Source organism: Alligator mississippiensis, chromosome 6 (genome assembly GCF_030867095.1).
Source record: "Alligator mississippiensis isolate rAllMis1 chromosome 6, rAllMis1, whole genome shotgun sequence".
Classification (NCBI taxonomy): domain Eukaryota; kingdom Metazoa; phylum Chordata; order Crocodylia; family Alligatoridae; genus Alligator; species Alligator mississippiensis.
Window position 1 is genome coordinate 13,311,191 of NC_081829.1, and position 17,624 is coordinate 13,328,814.

The 17,624-nt window shown below is 47.7% G+C and overlaps 1 protein-coding gene across 3 annotated transcripts in view; it reads right to left on the reverse strand.

Annotated features, from left to right (window-relative positions):
• Positions 1-17,624, reverse strand: part of NKAIN1 (sodium/potassium transporting ATPase interacting 1) — a 225,884-nt gene that overhangs the window by 44,622 nt on the left and 163,638 nt on the right. For 2 of the 3 annotated variants that reach the window (XM_019488897.2, XM_014605006.3), the window contains 2 exons: positions 4,501-4,698; positions 890-950 (listed from right to left, as the gene is read on the reverse strand). In XM_019488897.2, the coding sequence (XP_019344442.1) occupies positions 890-950; positions 4,501-4,698 (259 nt within the window). The remainder of the gene's footprint in view (positions 1-889; positions 951-4,500; positions 4,699-17,624) is intronic. The other variant, XM_019488890.2, reaches the window with a different exon arrangement.

The window sequence follows — 17,624 nt, forward strand, 5'->3', positions numbered from 1 at the left end:
GACCATTGTGAATGCTGGGGAGGGGAAAGGTCTGTGGCTTGGAGGGGAAGGAAGAGTACTTCTGTGCACAGGAGAAATTGCACTGTCATTAACTGGACCTGTACTTTTATTTTGTATGTCTGGCTGCCTTGTGCTTCAGATTTGTATGCTCGGTGGGGCAGGGGCTACCTTCCAAATCTGCATGTGTGCAGTGTCCAGCCTGCCGGGCCCCAAACCTGGCTGAGCATTTACATGCCCCCAAAACAGAACTCATGAGTTTCTCAGTGGGTGGCCATGTCGGGGGCTTCTCATATGCCAGGGAAGCACTGATGCCACGACCGAATCCAGCTCATGCTCAGGGGCAGTAAAATTGCAAACAGTGCGTAAGTGCCACAAATGTCACTTGGAAAACTGCCATTTGGGTGTGTAAAGTGCAATAGGATTTGGCCCTTAATGATGGGGTTTTCCCCCCTGCTCCTACTGCAGACCTTCTCTGTTCCTTGCATTGTTCTGGGTCTCACTTCCTGCTTCTCCTGTCACCTGAACGGACTGGAGGGAGGCTGATCAGGCAGAGAGGGGCCTGGACCCATCTCATCTTCATCTCCTATTTCTCAGACACCGTGTGACAGGGTATTATTCAAAATGAGAGGTCTCGACTTGGGGCTGGAAGAGAAGGATGACAGGCAAGGAAGCAGGCCTTGGCTCTGTGATGTATTAGGTCTCAGCCTTGGCCCTGGTGCCTCCTTCAAGCTGGAAACCAGAGAGAAGAGGCACATGCTGCATTTCCCTCTCATTAGCCTTGACACTTGCTGCACCGCACAGTGGCCGTGCACACCCATGTAACACATTATCCCTGATTATTTTGCAATGCTGCCGCTCACCCTCTGTGACTAATAGCAAAAGCACTTACAGCTGTCTTCTTCCTCCATAAACACTTTGCTGACATAGCAGGCGTAGACAAATCCGAAGAGCTTCAAAACAAAAACAGAGAGAAAAGCAGATTATTTGGAAAGCAAGAAATGTGAAACCAAGGAGATAGCAAGGGTCAGAGCCAGGCAGGCTCTCCAGCACAAATCATTTATCCGGGCCATTTAGTCTCCTTATCCTGCACGTGTGCTCCCTGCAAACAGATTTAGAAGGTTGAAAATTCATTGGTAAATTTTGGGCAACATTCTCATTGAAAAGACTGGGGTCTTACAGCCCACATCTTTGCACTCTTAACCCTATCAGCTACAGCCCAGCTTATTATTGGCATTATGGTGGTGGAATAGAGCAATTGAGAACTGTGCCCCTTGTTCCGAGCATTGGGTGAATGCTGAGTGGTGCTCAGGCCTTGTGTGGTCTCTCTGTATATCATGATTTTTACCCTTTGCTGCCTCTTTCAATCCTGATCAGGGTAGATGAACCTGTAGCATTATTCCTGCACTCTGATTAGAGGTCCAGAAACCAATCTGAGATGAACCTTGTGTCCTTCAGCAAGGCCTCATCACTTTACTGAGAGGAACATGTCACCATGCCATACCAAAAATGGCTCTTGGAAGTCAATTGGAAAGGTCAGTGGCAGCACTTGGTTCTCACAAGCTGACAATGCTGTGCTGGGTCTAGTTCAGTACTTCAGTACTAGACCCTTCTCTACTTCACATCCCTGACGTCTGGTCTATGAAGCCTGAAGTGGGAAACATGGCTGGAATCCATTCCTACATGTGCCCTTTCGTGCAGCTATCTGCAGGCAGTCCCTTTATCTGATCACTTAAAATTAAACTGTATGAAGCTCAGGGAGACTCATGGTATGAGGTGATCCTACACTTACTGTGGGAACGGACTCAATGGAGGCATGTATGGTTGATCACTCGTGGGGTCAGGGGCTCCGTGAACTTGCCTTGGTGAATGCAGGAGTGGGTTTCAGTGGAAATATCCTAGCCAGCTCTAAGTGGGAGGTGTGTGCCAGGGACCAGGACTAAGCCCCCAGGAGTTGCTCCAAGAGAAATACCTGCAGCTGCATAAAGCTGATGGAAAGGGGTGCTTTTTACACCCCTCCCTTCAATGTGAGGGCTGTGCCGTCCCATGCTAACAGATGCCCACTTGCTCCCTCTCTCACCCTGATACAGCTGGGGTGCTTTGGGCTGGTGTGGCTGGTTCTGCTGGGAGTGTTTTGAGAGTTGAAGACCATTTGACAATGACACAGAAGATGCCCTTGTTGCCTATGGGACACAAAGGCCATCTTATGAAATGGCTGTTTGGGGGATGAAGTAGGAGATAGCCACGTGATCCAGCAGGACAGCCAGCCTACCGTTGAAGCCCCCAATCCTATTACAACAGGCACACAAAACTGTGGAGGCCAGTGTAAAGGAAGCCCTACCTACACCCCACCTCCCTCCCTCTTACTCTCCCCATGTCCTGGCTGTACCCCAAATCCAACACAAGCACTGCCAAAGTGAGGAAACGTTATCTAGGCTGGCTGTTAAGATCAAGCCCAAATCCACTCTGGCTAATGGCTGCTTGGTAACCCAGGGGTCCTGGGTTGGTGCAGCTCCTAGCTCCTTCTACCTCCTCTGTTTTTAGGCCAGTGTCTTTAATCAGTGCTTAAAACATATAACCTCTCTTTTAAAATGCTGGTCACTGTGTTGGCTGCATTAGGTGGTGATTATCTTCACTGGTGGGAAAGGCTGTGTGTGCACAACCCAAAAGGGACACTAAAAGCGTTATCCCACATCTCTCCATTAAAACTTCCCCTCAGACATCTCCAAGAAGGGATCTTGTTGCTCTTATTCAAGGCAATTATTTCTGTTTCCAGTCCAGGCAATGACACGTTCACAACTGCTTAAACTCCTGACAACTTTTTGCCTGTTGACAACTCACTAGCAGCGTCTGTAGCAGGAGGTTGCCAGACAGGAAGATAAGAGCAGCGCCCTTGATCCCAACTGCATTGGGAATGTGTCACCTGGATCTTTTATTGGCTCACATTGCAAACGCTCTGAGTTTTAAGTCAACATTTTACACGCACAAAATATCACATTTCCAGGGGGATTTTGGGCACCGGGTCCATCTGCTCTGTTCCTCTGTGCTGTTCACACCTCTAGTACCACCAGCCCAGAGATGAGCTGATATGACACATTAGATTATAAACATCTCATGTGTAGTATTGAGGCGTAAATGTGCGATAACACACTGGGAAGTCACCAGCTGAAATATGCCAGCTTGGCTCACCCTGATATATTAGCGCCTTTGCTACATGCCTTCATCCACTAATTTTACAATTTGAACCAAAGGGAAGTCATCAAGTTGCTGTTTTATACACGTATTCAGCTTAATACTTGTGGCTCCATTACCATGAAAGGTGAGAGTCAGTGCGTGGAGAGAATTAAGCAGGGTATATGCTTTGTGCTGACCTTTTCTATAAGGGTAAATTTCACTGTATTTTTAAATAAATTCCTTCCCTTATTATTATTCATTACACTTTCTAACTAGGGGCTGAAAACAAATTTAAGATACTATGATGATAATTCCCAGGATTGCTCTTTTAGTGTTTCCAAAAGACCAGCACCACTTGCTACCCCCTCCTCTCCTGCTCCTCCAGGAGAATATCACAGTCCCAAGAGCTCAAGGCCATGGTGTCTGATACCACCAATAAACTGAAAAGACTTCACAAGTTCTAATGGCTCAACAGCATTTCAGATCCTCAAGTGTTTTTTTGCCCATGACACAGAGTTCAAAGTATAGGAAGCTCCAGTGTGCCCTTGAAAGACATGTTTCAGCTTGGTGAAAATGGAGACATTTTCCCTTTTTTTCTGCAAAAACATTTTCAAAAAAATCTGCAAAAGGATTAAAAATGTGTGTGTATCTGTGTCTTTGAGTAATTCCAAGTATATTGTTCCAAGTTAGGAACCTGTTTTGAGATCATTTTGGTGAGAGGCACTAAAGCTGAAACTGTGTTAGGTTTATTAGTTAACTCACTGGGTGTGTCTACACGATACGCTACACCACCGTAGCGAGGAGATACGGCTATGTAGCATGGCCAGGCACAAACCATGATGCCGATGCTACTGCGCAGTAGCTTCTAAAAATAGCCATGTGGTGTTGGGACTACGCAGCCATTTAATACTTACTTAAGCAAGTACTAAATGACTGCATAGTAACAACTGTGCAGTCCGCTGCATGTGTAGATGTGCCAACCGGAAAAGAATTACAGCCCCCTTAGGAGCACATAGCAGGGCTGGAAACAGGAAGAGAGCATCAGCTCTTGGGAGGAAAGATGCCTCCACTGATGTTTGGGGAAGGTCAGATTCAGCTCTTTTTCTGAATTTTGCAATATGGAGTATTGGGTCTACTTACTCTACTGTGGTTACTTTGGATTTGTGCCCTGGAGGCCCAATTTTTTTTCACTGGAGACCAGCAATAATGCCAGTGGAGCAAGCTTATGCAAGAGAGAGAAAACTCAGGCCTGTGTCCCTGCTACCTTCATCCTAACGCCCTCAAGAACCACTGCAGAAGAAGACAAGATCGAGTGCTGGCTCCCCTTACCGCCAGGAATATCTGCATGGCGCTGCTCACTACCTCTATGTATTGGTAATCAAGCAGGCAGCCAGTGACTGTGATGACGTGATGGTCCTCTGGGGCCAAGTTTGAGTTCATTACTGGTGTCACCAGACAGCCGGGCCCATTCTCCATCCACCATGAGCGGTGCAGCGAGGTATTGAAGGTCATGATGAAGTCTCGGTCCTACAACAAAGGAACAGGGGAAGGCAAGCAAAGTTAGGTGATTGCTCTCAATAGGGACTATTCCCCAGTAGAAGTTTTTGTTGCCTCCTGGGGTATCATGCCCAAAGCAAGCCCACAAAGCTTCAGAGGTAGGGAGCACCCTGTGAAGTCCAGGGGAGCTGCAGGTGCTTGGAACAGGCAATGAGGCCATTTGCTCCCTGGCATCACTTCCTGACTGGAAAGTCCAGGACAAAACTATGAACCTGTTTTGAGATCAGTTTGGTGAGAGGAGCTAAAGCTGAAACTGTGTTGGGTTTATTAATCAACCTATAACCCATTTGCTGCAGCTCCCCATGCCTTGCTAGTGGTGCATGCAGAAGCTGATGAGCCTGTCCAGGTTTAATCACTGGAGGTGGGTCCTTTAGCTCAGGCAGTAGCCAGTCAGTGACCCAGGCAAGGCAGTTACCCAGCCATGTATCTGCTATTTTGGGCAGTTCCACACAGGTTGTGATCCTACTTCCAGAGCAGTGTGCATGGGTGAGCTTCCACACATCTACTGAGCATGAGTCGGTGGCACACTGGCTGAGCAGGAATGTGGCTCCATGCATGCATCCTTGGATGTGCATCTCTACCAGGCAAAGCCTGGGACAGCCCTCTCATGTTTAGCTCAGTAGCTGAGTGGTTAGGCAGGGAGCAGGAGACCCAGAGGCGTAACAGGGCAGCTGTATCACTGGATGGCAGTGGGGGCAGTTATTTTGGCACTCCCCGTTAAGCCGGCATGCAGGCACTGGTGCTCTGCTTGTCCCTCTTTAATTGTGCTATTGTCAGAACCTGTCGCTCTAAAATTTTCCATGGGGTAGACATTAACAAGGCACCTCCCCAGCTCTACACCACTTGAACAAGCAGCACCCGCATGCCCAGGTGTTGAAAGGCTTGCTCAGTGCTGGAAGCACCTTACGTATAAGTCATAAGATAAAGAGCATGAAAACTCAGAACTTAAAGAGTCAGAGTATGATTTTAGGAGGCCACCAGGACCCCAACACCCTGATGTCATGGAGAGTGAAGCACCTCTCAGGACGCCCTCAGCACTAATGTCCCAGGTGAGTGCCTGGCCAGGTCTGGTACTTGGTTCTGAGGGGCAGAGGTGGTGCCTTCTCCCCAGCTTGGTTGTATCATGCTAGGCAGGCCTATCAGAGAGATAAGCCGATTGACACCCACCACGCACAACGGAAGCCTGCCAAGGCTCTACTCCTGGCTATCTCCTCCTGGTAAGCCCATTAACATGCTTTGGGGCTCTCCCTGTTTGATCTCCCTGAGCTTTTAGATCTCTGCTTGGTAGGCAGCAGACCTCCCCTTGCAAGACATGGCTTCGGGCTGTCACCGGGGGAAGGATAAGATGCAGCTCTAATCCTCCTTGCCCAGTGCCTGCACCTTCCTGATAGCAGACTTGCAAGACGCTAAGCTGAAATTTAATAGAGGTAGCAGTATGGGGTTTTGGGCTCCCTTCCAGGAGTGACCAGATGAAAGCACGGCACAATCAATACAGATACCCCTGCTTGCAAAACAGCAGGATAGATTCAATAGAGAGATTTAGACTCTTCTGCAGTCACTGTGCCTTTGGATGGAGCCACAGCAAATGCTCACATTTGAAACCTGCAGGAAGGTTCCCCTCTGGCCCTGCTATAGAAGCAGAGAGGTTTCCAGGCCTTAAGGGCACAAGGATTGGCAGGATGGATAGTTGTATGAGCAAGAAGTCCCTTTAATGCAGTGTGCATCTCTTGACACCCCCAGCTTCATTTTGTGCTTGTAAGTCCCAGATGCTTGTAAACACTGCCAAGAGCACCAAGAATAAGGGGCGGTGACTGCACTTCTGAATCCGGTGCCAGGGCATTTGGCAGCTGGGGCAGACAACAGGTCTTTGCTTCCTTTGGTGAAAAAAATGGGTTTCATCAAAACTGATTTTTTTATGTGTGTGTGAAAAATCCATATTTGCTATATCTATTTGACAAAAGATAAATAGCTTTTTCATGTTTCAACCTAAAATGTGAATATTTTTTAACTGAAAATGTTGGTGTTTGGGCCCAAAGGAACCAAACCTTGCTGGTGTTTGGGCCCAAGCTTTTTCAATGAAAACCCTATTTTGGTTTGGTCGGGTCTAGTTGACATGGTCACTGACCACTTCACAGAGAATACATGGCACAATTTCCCAGGCAGCAATGCTTGGAGAACAAATATCCACAGGTCGTGATGTCAGACTGGAGCTTATAGGGCAAACTACAGCTGTTTACCAACTGCTTTTGTCTGTAGTAGTGGGACACTGGCAGTGCCTTCATCCAGCTTTACCTGTGGTAAGTTAAGCTTTTTTTTTTCATGTTTTGGGCATGGTGCTAGGTGGCTGTGAAGTTTAAGAAGAGGTTAAACAAATACACATCTAGGATGATTTGGAGAGAGGGGGGTTGAGCAGGGCGTGGGACTAGATGACCTCCTGGTGTCATTTCCAGACTTACAGTGGGCCCTGAACACTTCTTCCAATAAAGTCAAATCACCTGTAAAATAAACCTGCTTGTCCTGTGTTCAACATGAGCTGCACAGATCTGTTGGCTGTTTGCACAGCCTGAGTCTTTCGCAGCATGGGTGCAGCTTGGGCAACCCAGCCCCTCTCTTGCTGTGTGGGCAGCCCAGCTCTCCCTCTTGCCATGCACACAGCACCTTTCCACTGACCCACCTCCAGGGATGGGGACAGGAATTCAGAGCCATATTTAAGTAGCTAATTTTATACCTATTTGCTGGCCTGGGTTTCCCTTCCCACCTCCTCTCTGTTCAAAACTGTGAGTCCTTTCGTGGGGCAGAGGATCTGGGTCTCTCCATACGTGAAGGTACAACTGCTACCACAGTGAACCCCTGCTTTGGATTACTGCAGTAACATTGGTTTGATGCTCCAGACTGTATCTCATAAGAACAGTTTGCTTCTTACTCGGTACATTCTCTTTTATGCATATAGCGAGAAGAAATTGGTCAGGACAGGGATTTGGGTATAAAATAAGCAAAATAAGTCTCTGAGCTAAAACAGGCTGCATTTCCCACATACCAGCACCAAGCACTTTGACACTCAAGCTGTTAATCACAGTGTTGGAAGGATCCTTGAGGGTCATCAAGCCCAACGCTCTGGACAATGAATGACAGGATCCACTGTTTCTCAACCAAGGCCAGCAGATGCCTGTCCAGCCTCTTCTTGAAAACCTTCAGTGAAGGAAACTCTACCGCTTCGCTGGACAGCTGAAGGTGTATTGCCTCTGGAGGTTCATAGGGTGTCTCATTATCAGGCAGTGGCAGGGTGCTTGAAGGGACCTCTGTGAGTCACCTCAACACACACTCCTGAGCTTTGGGTTCAAACCCTGCTCTGAACTTGTACCAAATTGTGGGGCAATTGTGGGTCACTCCCAGGTGCAGGATCATAGGAAAGTAGGGCTGTAAGGGGTCTCACGAGGTCACCCAGTCTAGCCCCCTGCTCAAGGCAGGATCATCCCTGGCTACATGGCCACTCAGGCTGGATGTGAGGCTGCTCACATTGCTTCCTTGTGTACTGCTGGCTATGGAAACTGGTGGGCTTTGCTTATAGTAGTCTGGTAGCCCTAGGGCTACTAGGCTCAGGAGTCCATTTTTCATTTCTTAAGCACTGTTCAGATGGGCTCCCTGATGGGGGCTGGACATGGAGCAGTCAGTTTGGGTCTAACATGGAAACTCAGCATAGGGGAAGTGTTTCCAGACACTGCCCAGTGTCCCACTTCCACTGTTGTTTGGCTTGGGCACCCACAGCTTCAGCCACGACTGACAGGGATGAGATGCACACAGACCGAGGCTGTGATAAGAGAGCCAGGAAGATCACTAGCCCAAGCCAAAGTGGAAGTACCAGAAATTTCAGAGAAATAATGGCTCAGTACCAAAAAGCTCCATTTTGCAGCCCAGGCAATTCAGGAAAGTTTCAAAGAAGTGTTCACAGCATTTGGTCTGTAGGAACAGGTCAGCATGTGGGCTTCCTGATGTTCTCCAGCACTTCTACAGCTGCCCACAAGTCTGCAGAGCCCTAGCAGCATGCACACTTGATGTGGAAAAACTGCAGAGACATGTCAGGCCCTAACTTCTAAGGCATATTTATTAAAATCCTTGATTGTAAAAACTTCAACAACAACAACAAAAATCCTCCTCTTGATGGCATATTTTAACTATTCACTGAACAACTGCCAAAACTGAGGAGTAACACCCCCTCCTTTAGCACCTCTAGCAGGTACACACCAGGGGCAGGGTGAGGAACAGAGGAAGCCATAATCTCTAGACACTTATTACTCATTATTGCGCCCATTCCTCTGACAGCATAAGACTCCCCTGCTTATTCTGAACGACAGTTTGCAGCTCTCGGTGCTACTATTAATGTTAATAACACAAACTTTTATTAATAATTTAATGTTATCATAACATTTTTGCTGAGATTCATTGCTGCAACTGCTGTGGGCTTTCATGCAAAGAGTACCAGCACTGCATATTTGCAACAATATGTGTTTTTGCTTTGCTCTGCTCTTTTTCTGCTTTATGAGCTCCTAGGGTCTAATTCTCCATTGCCCCACAACTTGCGCAATTACTTAGAGCAGAACAAAATGTTACTGTTTTCATGGGGAAGCGTTTTACACCTGCTTTGTACTGATGTAAATGACAGCACAAAGTACAAAGCAGAAGAAAATCAGGCTCCTGGAGCTAGCTCCACAATCCTTCCAACTTACTCCTCGCAATACAGCCTCCTCTCCTGTTTTTCAAGCTGAAAATACTTGGAGTGAATCTCCCAAATAACCTTAACTCTGCCCCAGGATGGACACTTGCCTCACTACTTCCCTTCCTTGTTTCCTGCATAATACATGATGTAAATTATGATATTTAAAAGAGCTTTAAAGCTGACCTGTACAAAAAACACAATATAGATCATGTCTTTTATTGCTTCCTTACATCTTGTTCCCCCTCTGTCTTCTGTAAGAGCCGATGGACAACTGGAGTACTAGTAGAACTATGACAGAGGTACCAGGGAAGACAAATCTGATAAAATAATAAGTGATTTTTTTTTCTAATCTATTTAAAACTTTTGTTGCTGTTAATACTTTAATTTCAAACAATTTAGAAACTCTTAGGGGAAATATCTTTGTTAAAAGTGGTGACTCCAGAATCCATATCTCCATGACCTCCAAAAGAGTTATTCTGCAAAGCCAGGGGCAATCGTTATATTTCTAAGGTTCAAAAACAAGCAGAGGAAGAAAAAATGCTTTGCCAAGGCTTCTGGGTATATTATTACAAAAGGGACAACTGAATCTATTAAAAAATACCCTTGGGAAGTCACCCTTTAGGAATCTACATCCTGTGACTAAGGACATGTAATATGTCCAAGCCATCACCACCATCCCATTTTCTCTTTGTCAATTTTTGCACATAAGGATTTGCAGACTGTAGTTCTACCTTAAATTAGGAGGAGATAATGCACTTGCACAGCTGGTATGGGAAATGTCAAAAATGTGCATCACACAATATTGGTCTTATAATTGGTTCCACACAGACATGTCTCCACTGCTAAGTGTGATGCTTCATCACTACATTAGGTTTTGCTCTCTTCATGTAAGTGCTATCATTTCACCTCCTGGCCGGGGAAGCAGTGTGTGAGTAGGAGGGGAGTTAGTGTGGCATTTCAAGCACCAGGAATTCTGATGGAGGAATCATCACCTCCTGTCTGAGTGATGTGCCTGTTCAGACATTTGTGACTTGCCTCCTTGTCTGTGACCCAAACAAACTAATGAAGAGTAAGGCTCTCAAGACTGTCTTTGAAACCAGGAGTCTCAGAGGTTTGCATCTATTTGAGGTCAGAGTTAAGGCTGTTTGCATCTTGGCCAGGCAGCTCCTTCCTTTCAAATAGTTGATTCACTTTTCAATTTCTCAGCATTCCCCATATTTGAATAAGAACCACCCACTTCCAGTCACTGATCTGTGCTCTCAGCCTGACCCGCAGGTTCCTGAGAGATTGGGGTCAGACTTTCCTGAAGTTTTACCTCTGGCAAAGTGGTTGGGCTGGAGATCTGAACTTTGCAGAGCTCTGAGATTATGGAGGGAGCTGCAGAGGCCTCCACAGGAAGCTTCACTTCATTTGTGCCCTTGCTCACAGCTACACTTCACACACCAGCTACTTCGGAGGACCCAGGCACCCTGACTCCCCTGGTGCCATGCTCTTTGGCTCCTGCTCAGCCAAGTAAAGTGCAATAGCAAGACAGCAATCCTCTCTAATACAGCTCCCTGCCATTGGATATGTGCAGCTAAACCATCACTGAAGGACTGGGGACAAGGTCAGGTTAAGGACTTAGTCCAGCTCCCACTAAAATCAAATGAAAGGCTATGACTGCCTTCCATGGGACTGGATCAGACCTGAGGGCACAGGCAGCTAATCTGAGAAGCTGGATAGATGAGCAGAGCTCTATTTCAGTGCATATAGAGGCTGCCCATATATTTGCATTAGGTTGTTTTCCCCACTCCTGGCTGGTCTCTGACGGGGAGTGATGTCTCTGGTGAAAAGAAGGAATTTTTGCTGATTTTTCAAATCCATTACAGCAATAAAAAAATAATTTACAACAATGATTTCCAATTCTCGAGGATGCTGACCGGCTTATCAGTGCTACCAGAGACCTGGGAGGTACAGAGAGCTTTGAACAGTGACAACATGTGAACAGCTGGACTCCCCAACCTGCTTCTAATAGCACATGTACATTGGGTAATTAAAAGCATTAGTAACTGTTGGTTCTGTAGTTGCAACCAAGGGCCCCTCTGGTACTGAGGACTCTGTATCTGCATAATGAGGGGCAGTCTCTGCCCTGAAAAGCCTACAATTTAAATAGACAGGGAGAGAAGAAGCATCGTTTTGCCCCTTTACAGATGAGACACTAACGGTTAAGTAACTTGCATGCATTATGCTTGCAAGTCAGATGCAGCAACTAAATCCAAATCTCCTGAGCTAGTCCCCTTAGCACAGGACCATATTTCCTTTGCTGTTATGGTCGTGAGGACTTGCCTTTATTCTTCATGTAACTAAGCCATTAGAGGCGGTGCATACTCACAAACAAGCCTCATACTGAGCTCCAGCCAGGCATGACCCTGCTGACAGTGTCTCCCTCTGAGCCTTCCTTTCCTTCCTTTTCACTCACACTCATCTCTCCTGAAGACTTATGATAGAGTTACTATACATCTGGGTTTTTCTGGACATATCTTCTTTCTGAGTCCTCCAGTCTCCATTCAGGCAGTTTTTTGAAATAGGAACCAATGTCTGGGATTTTGCTGTGCTCCTCTGGTGGAGTGAGGGGGCAGGGTGATTGGAGACAGGGACAGAGCTGGGGGATGTTACCTGTCAGCTCTGTGTTCCCAAGGGAGCCCTGGCACCCAGCTTGCTGGACTTACAAAGGACATTTTCCTCCCTCACCCCCACAACCTCACCTAACCAGAACTAAGCAGAAGAAAAGTTTAATAGGTATCTCGGGCCATACATTCCCCGATCCCAGTATGGGAGACCTATTTAAACTCAATTGACTAAAACTCGGTTGTCGGGTTAGGGAATGCTAAGGCAAGAGACTGAGTCAGAGGGGTATGGGTGACATTTGAACAATGGTTAAGGGTTCATCACAACATCCAGCCTGTTGGAGCTCTGACCACAAATGCTGTCATACTTTCCTGGGATGACTTGTGGAAGTCCTCCCCACAAAGTTTATGAACACTCCAAGTAATCAATAGGGCTGTGCAAAATTTCACCAGCTGTTTCGTTTCAACACTGTTTCAACTAATTTTGAGGTTGAAACAGCAAAATTGAAAGAAAACAAAAGCCTCAAAACAAAATGAGACTGGTCGAAATGTTTCAAAAGTCAAAATGTTTTGACCATAGGTTGGGGATGGGAAGTCAGTCCAGCTGGGCTGACTTCCCATCCCCAGCACAAGATGCGGTAGGCGGCGGTGAGGCAGCCCAGCTGGGCTGCTTTCCCGACCCCCATGCTAGATCGTGCTGGGGGTGGAAGGCAGACCAGCTGGGCTGCTTTCCCTGTGCTCCATGCTAGATCACACCAGGACTGGGGAAGCAGCCCAGCTAGGTTGCCTCCTGCCCCCAGCATGATCTAGCACAGGGGTCGGGAAAGCAGCCCAGCTAGGTTGCCTCCCGCCCACTGTGTGATCTAGCATGGGGGTCGGGAAAGCAGCCCAGCTGGGTTGCCTTCTAACCCCTGCGTGATCTAGTGTGGGGGTCGGGTGCCTCCCGCCCCCAGCCTGATCTGGTGCTGGGAATAGGAAGTCAGCCCAACTGGTCTGACTCCCCATCCCCAGTGAAACTCAAAACAGCCTTTCTGTTTTGAGGGAACAGAACAGAACATCTGTTTTGACTCAAAATGAATTTGACACTGTTCTGTCGAACTGCTGAAACTCCAGGAGAAATGGAATGGTGCCGTTTCACACAGCCCTTGTAGTAAATCGCCTTAAGTATGTTAAGAGACTACAGTTAGATCTGAAAGTCAGGCTCAGCTGAGGCTTATTCACAACAGGTAAAATACAAAACACTGATGCTGACTTTACAGTGCAAGCAATCTGAGAAGAAATAATGTATCCCTTCCAGTATATCTTCTATATTCATAATAATTTCAAGCCAGCTCCTAGGTGTCTGGTGACTCCTTAAAACGTTATGTTTTTCCTGGTGGTTAATCAGTTTCTTGAGATGTTCCAAATAAGATAACCCCTTGTCACTAAAAGAGGTAATTCATTTAAATTGAAACTGTTTATATAACAGGATTTTCCCTGTCATTTATGGCTTGGGACCCTCTTCATTTACACAATTCAAAGAATGCTTTGAGGAGGCTGGACTAAGGGTATAAGAAAGCCATACAGCAGCAAAAAGTGTGCTTCAAGAGGGAGAAATCTCTCTGACACCACCCGCTGTTGTTCTCAAGAAGCTGGATAAACAGATCGTCTCTTTCCGTCACTTGTTTAACCTTCAACGATTGTGCTGGGAACTTTGCCTGTTAACAAAACACCTGAGTGCCTTGGAACGGTGAAATTCTAGCTCTCACCCTCTCTTTTTCTTTCTCCCTCTTTCTCTCTCTTCCTCTTTTTCTCTCTAGGAATAGCTTTCAGAACCTGAATTTTATTAGTTAAGCTTCAGCTAAGTTTCCCCAAATACTCTACTGAGCCAGGGTAATATAGTAATTTTGTTGTTTGTTTTTCCTTGCATGGTTATTAATACTAGTACCATCATAAATTTCATATACTTAGCAATAAATAACTTTTATAGTCAAACTGGTGGTAACTGGGTGTATTTTTCCTTCTCTGCTTCCCCTTCCCCACTTGCTCTGTAGCAACGCTTCTTTTACCTAAGCCAAAGATCCCTGTAAAGCTCCAAAATACTGTGGGGTCCACTCATCAAAAGGCTACCACTACTAGGACAGTTAGGGCAAAAGATTGGGACGTGCTGAGTTTGAGACGCATAAGGGGATCAGCTTGTATAGGCTGATTGACCCAGTTCAGCTCAGACGTGCCCTAATGAACTGAATGACGGCCCATGAGGGTGCAAGCTGGACACCCAGCCTGATTCAGAGGGATTCTGTTCACCGGTGTTCTTGTGTCTGACTGCATTTTATTGTTGCCTTAATGAACTGATTCCTGGCATATAAGGGTGTCAGTCTATACATGCTGATCAACCCGGCCTAGTCAGGCTTGTCATGTTAATCTGTGTGTGTGCGTATGCATTTGACTGATTTGGTGGCTGGAGGAACCCAGGCCCATTGAAACTGAGTCCTGCAAGATAGCTCCTTTGGGGGTGAGGACTTGCAGAAGGGAGAGATAGAGCTCTGTATAGAAACACAAGCAGCACATTGATAGAATTACAGAGACCCCAGAAACATACCCCTAATAAATGAGCACAACCCAAAGTGACGAGCAAGTCTGGTAACAGGGAAGCTGCCCACACATTGGGGCTGCAGCAGGGCAGGGGAGGTGCCTGCCCCTCCAGCAGGGGACAAGGGCAGTGGGGAGCTCCGTGGCTGGGCCAGTGCTCATGCTGGCTGGGCAGCCCATGGGGACACTGCTGGGGGGGAGGGGGCATGGCTAGGCTGCCTGGCACAGCACGGAAGGGAATTCCCAGCCCAGGGTGGTGGGTGTCACAGGCCTCCCCTCTTCCTCCCTCCAGCCTATGACAGGGCCAGACTTGTTCTGCCATTGCCCTCATGAATTGGAGTTGCTGTGCTCTGGCCTGGTCAGGATGGGGGCAGCTGGAGGCCCCCTCCAGCAGGGCTGGGGGGAGCAGGGGGCTGCAAATTGGGAGTGAAGGTCATTGGCAGGGCCGGGGGGCAGGGGACTGTGGGTTGGGAGTGAGTGGCACCAGCAGGACTGGCAGGGTCAGGGGCTGTTATGACTGAGGGGCACCAACATAGCCTGTGGGGGGAGGGAGGGGGGCAAGGGACTGTGGGTTGGGAGTGAGGGGCACTGGCAGGGCCAGGGGGCTGTGAGTTGGGAGAGAGGTGTCCCCCTGGTAGGTGTCCTCTTTTTTGGAACTGGAAATATGGTAATCCTATGTGACAGGGGGCTGTCTTGAGGCCAGTCCAATCATTGGCCCACCCACCTGTCAAGGACAATCCATCCACCTTACTCATCTGCGATGCCTTTGTTGTAACTAAAGAATAGCTGTGTGTAGGCAGGAGGCTGCCCATTTATTGCTCTGATGCCAAGGGTGTTATACATGGCTCTGTATCATCCCTACACTGTGTCCCATGCCTCACAGATGGCATCACTATATGGCTCTGGCCCCACACTGGGTCCCACTATATTCCAGACTGAACATTCGGATCCTGTCTTGAATCCCTCCTACTCAGAGAGCCTAACCTACGCCCTCATACTGGGCTGCAACCCCACCTAGACCCCTTTCCCTCTTGGCAGTGGCCCCTTCTGGGACCTTTGGTCTCACATGCCCTTGCCTTGCTTCTAGGCCAGTCGAGACTCCAAGCCTTTAGCTTTGGCCATCCCTCGCGGTGGGTGCTCAGGCCCTTTGACCATCCTGGTCCTGGCCCCAACATTGACCAGTCGAGGTTTTATAGTTAGGTTCTTGGCAGCTAGTCCTCTCTCATACAGGTCCACCTTCTGAGTTCGTGGACCACATAATTCCTCTGGACCCCTTATGGGCCCACTCTTCTGACCTCACTGGACTCACTCTCTCTCTTTCTCTCTGCCCCTACTGGGCCTCTACTCCTGCCAGCCTATGCAAAGTCCTTCAGGCCCCCCTCACAAACCCTATTCTACGCAGCCTCTGGCTCTCATTCTGCACCCTCACTGGGGACAATACTCCACCCCTTTACTGGGGTTCCTGGGCCTTATTCCCCTATGGGCCCCTATGGGCCTTGGCTCCACACTTTTCTGTTGGTATGTGCTCCCCTAGCCTTTCCCCTCCACAGGGTCACCCACAAGGCAGCAGAGGTTGAGGTTTTCTATTGCCCATACTTGCCTTTCACTAGGGAGGCACAGGTGTAGCATTTCCTGGAGACTGCCCTGCCATAGCAGCCCCACCACACCATCCTCCCCAGCAGGGTGTAGTTTTAGGTCATTCCCCAGGACCAAGACCCTCCTCCATCCCCATAGTTCCTACCCCTGACATTCAGGTGTTCTGGGAGCAGCTGATCTCTAGCCAGGAAATGCTCACCCTTCAGCTCCCCAGTTGCAACTGCCCATCTCTGCTCTCAGGGCCTGTCTTATACCCTGACTGCCTAGCCCTACACCAGTCAAGCAGCCTCCTGGGTGCCATGTGACCCTCTTAATTGGGTCTGCTCCCACCTGTAGGCTGATCTGCAGCCTGCTTAAGCCCTTAAAGGACAGGCACAATATGTGCTCTGCCACACCCTAATTAATGATATTTTAGACTCTTGCTTCCATTTGCTCTAATGGGCCCTTTCTGCTCTGGATGCTTGGGGAGTCATCAGACTAGCATCGTGCTTCCAGGAAGGTTCTAAAAGCCTCACAGTGCGACCTATGTAAAGTCCAAGTGGTAATATTTTCTGTACTTGCAACAATCTCCAGGTGAATGCAGGATCTGTCACAGAGGGAAGATAGGCAGGGTCCATGCTCCAGTGAATGCTGTCCCAGAGCTAACACTGTAGGTACAATGTGAGAACTGAAATACCAAACTCAGCCCTTTCTCTTTCCTGTCTCGTGTCATCATTATCACTAATAATGAGCCCAGTTCTTCCTTGCCTTATGCCTTGAAACATGACTTACACCAGTATAATGCAAGTACAAAACATGACCATTCTGACTTGACAGTGTTTCATGATGAGCTTTGCACTAACTTTGCATGGAGGAAAATGCCAGCACAAAGGACAGGATAACAAAGAGTCAGGCTTGATACCTCAGCACGCAGAACCCAGCTAGCAATTCATGCAAACACGAATGACAGGACTGCAAGGGATCTCCTGCATTGGGTCCAGTCCATTGCTTTCACAGAAAACCAAGTTATGTAGCTCCTGTCATAAAATGATCAAGCAACATCTTAGATGCAGTTAGACTGCTGCTCTCACTACCTCTATGGAAGGCTGGTCAAGAACCTCACTGTCCCAATGGTTAGTAAGCTCCACCTAATTTCCAACCTACAAGTATTCACAGCCAGTTTATATATATTTCATCTCATATCAGCACTGTTCTTTATCTTAAATAACCATTCTCTCTGACTGAGCTTACCCCTTCTCCCCCACCACCACATAGTTATTGAGTACAATCATATCCTTCTCAGTAGGCCTGTGTGAATAGGCAGCTATTCCATACAGCTTTGGATCTGGCTGATTCAGATGCCAGTGATCTGATTCAGGGCTCCAGATTGGTTTCCCGCTTCGATTCGGCTGAATCAGCTCCGAAGTTTC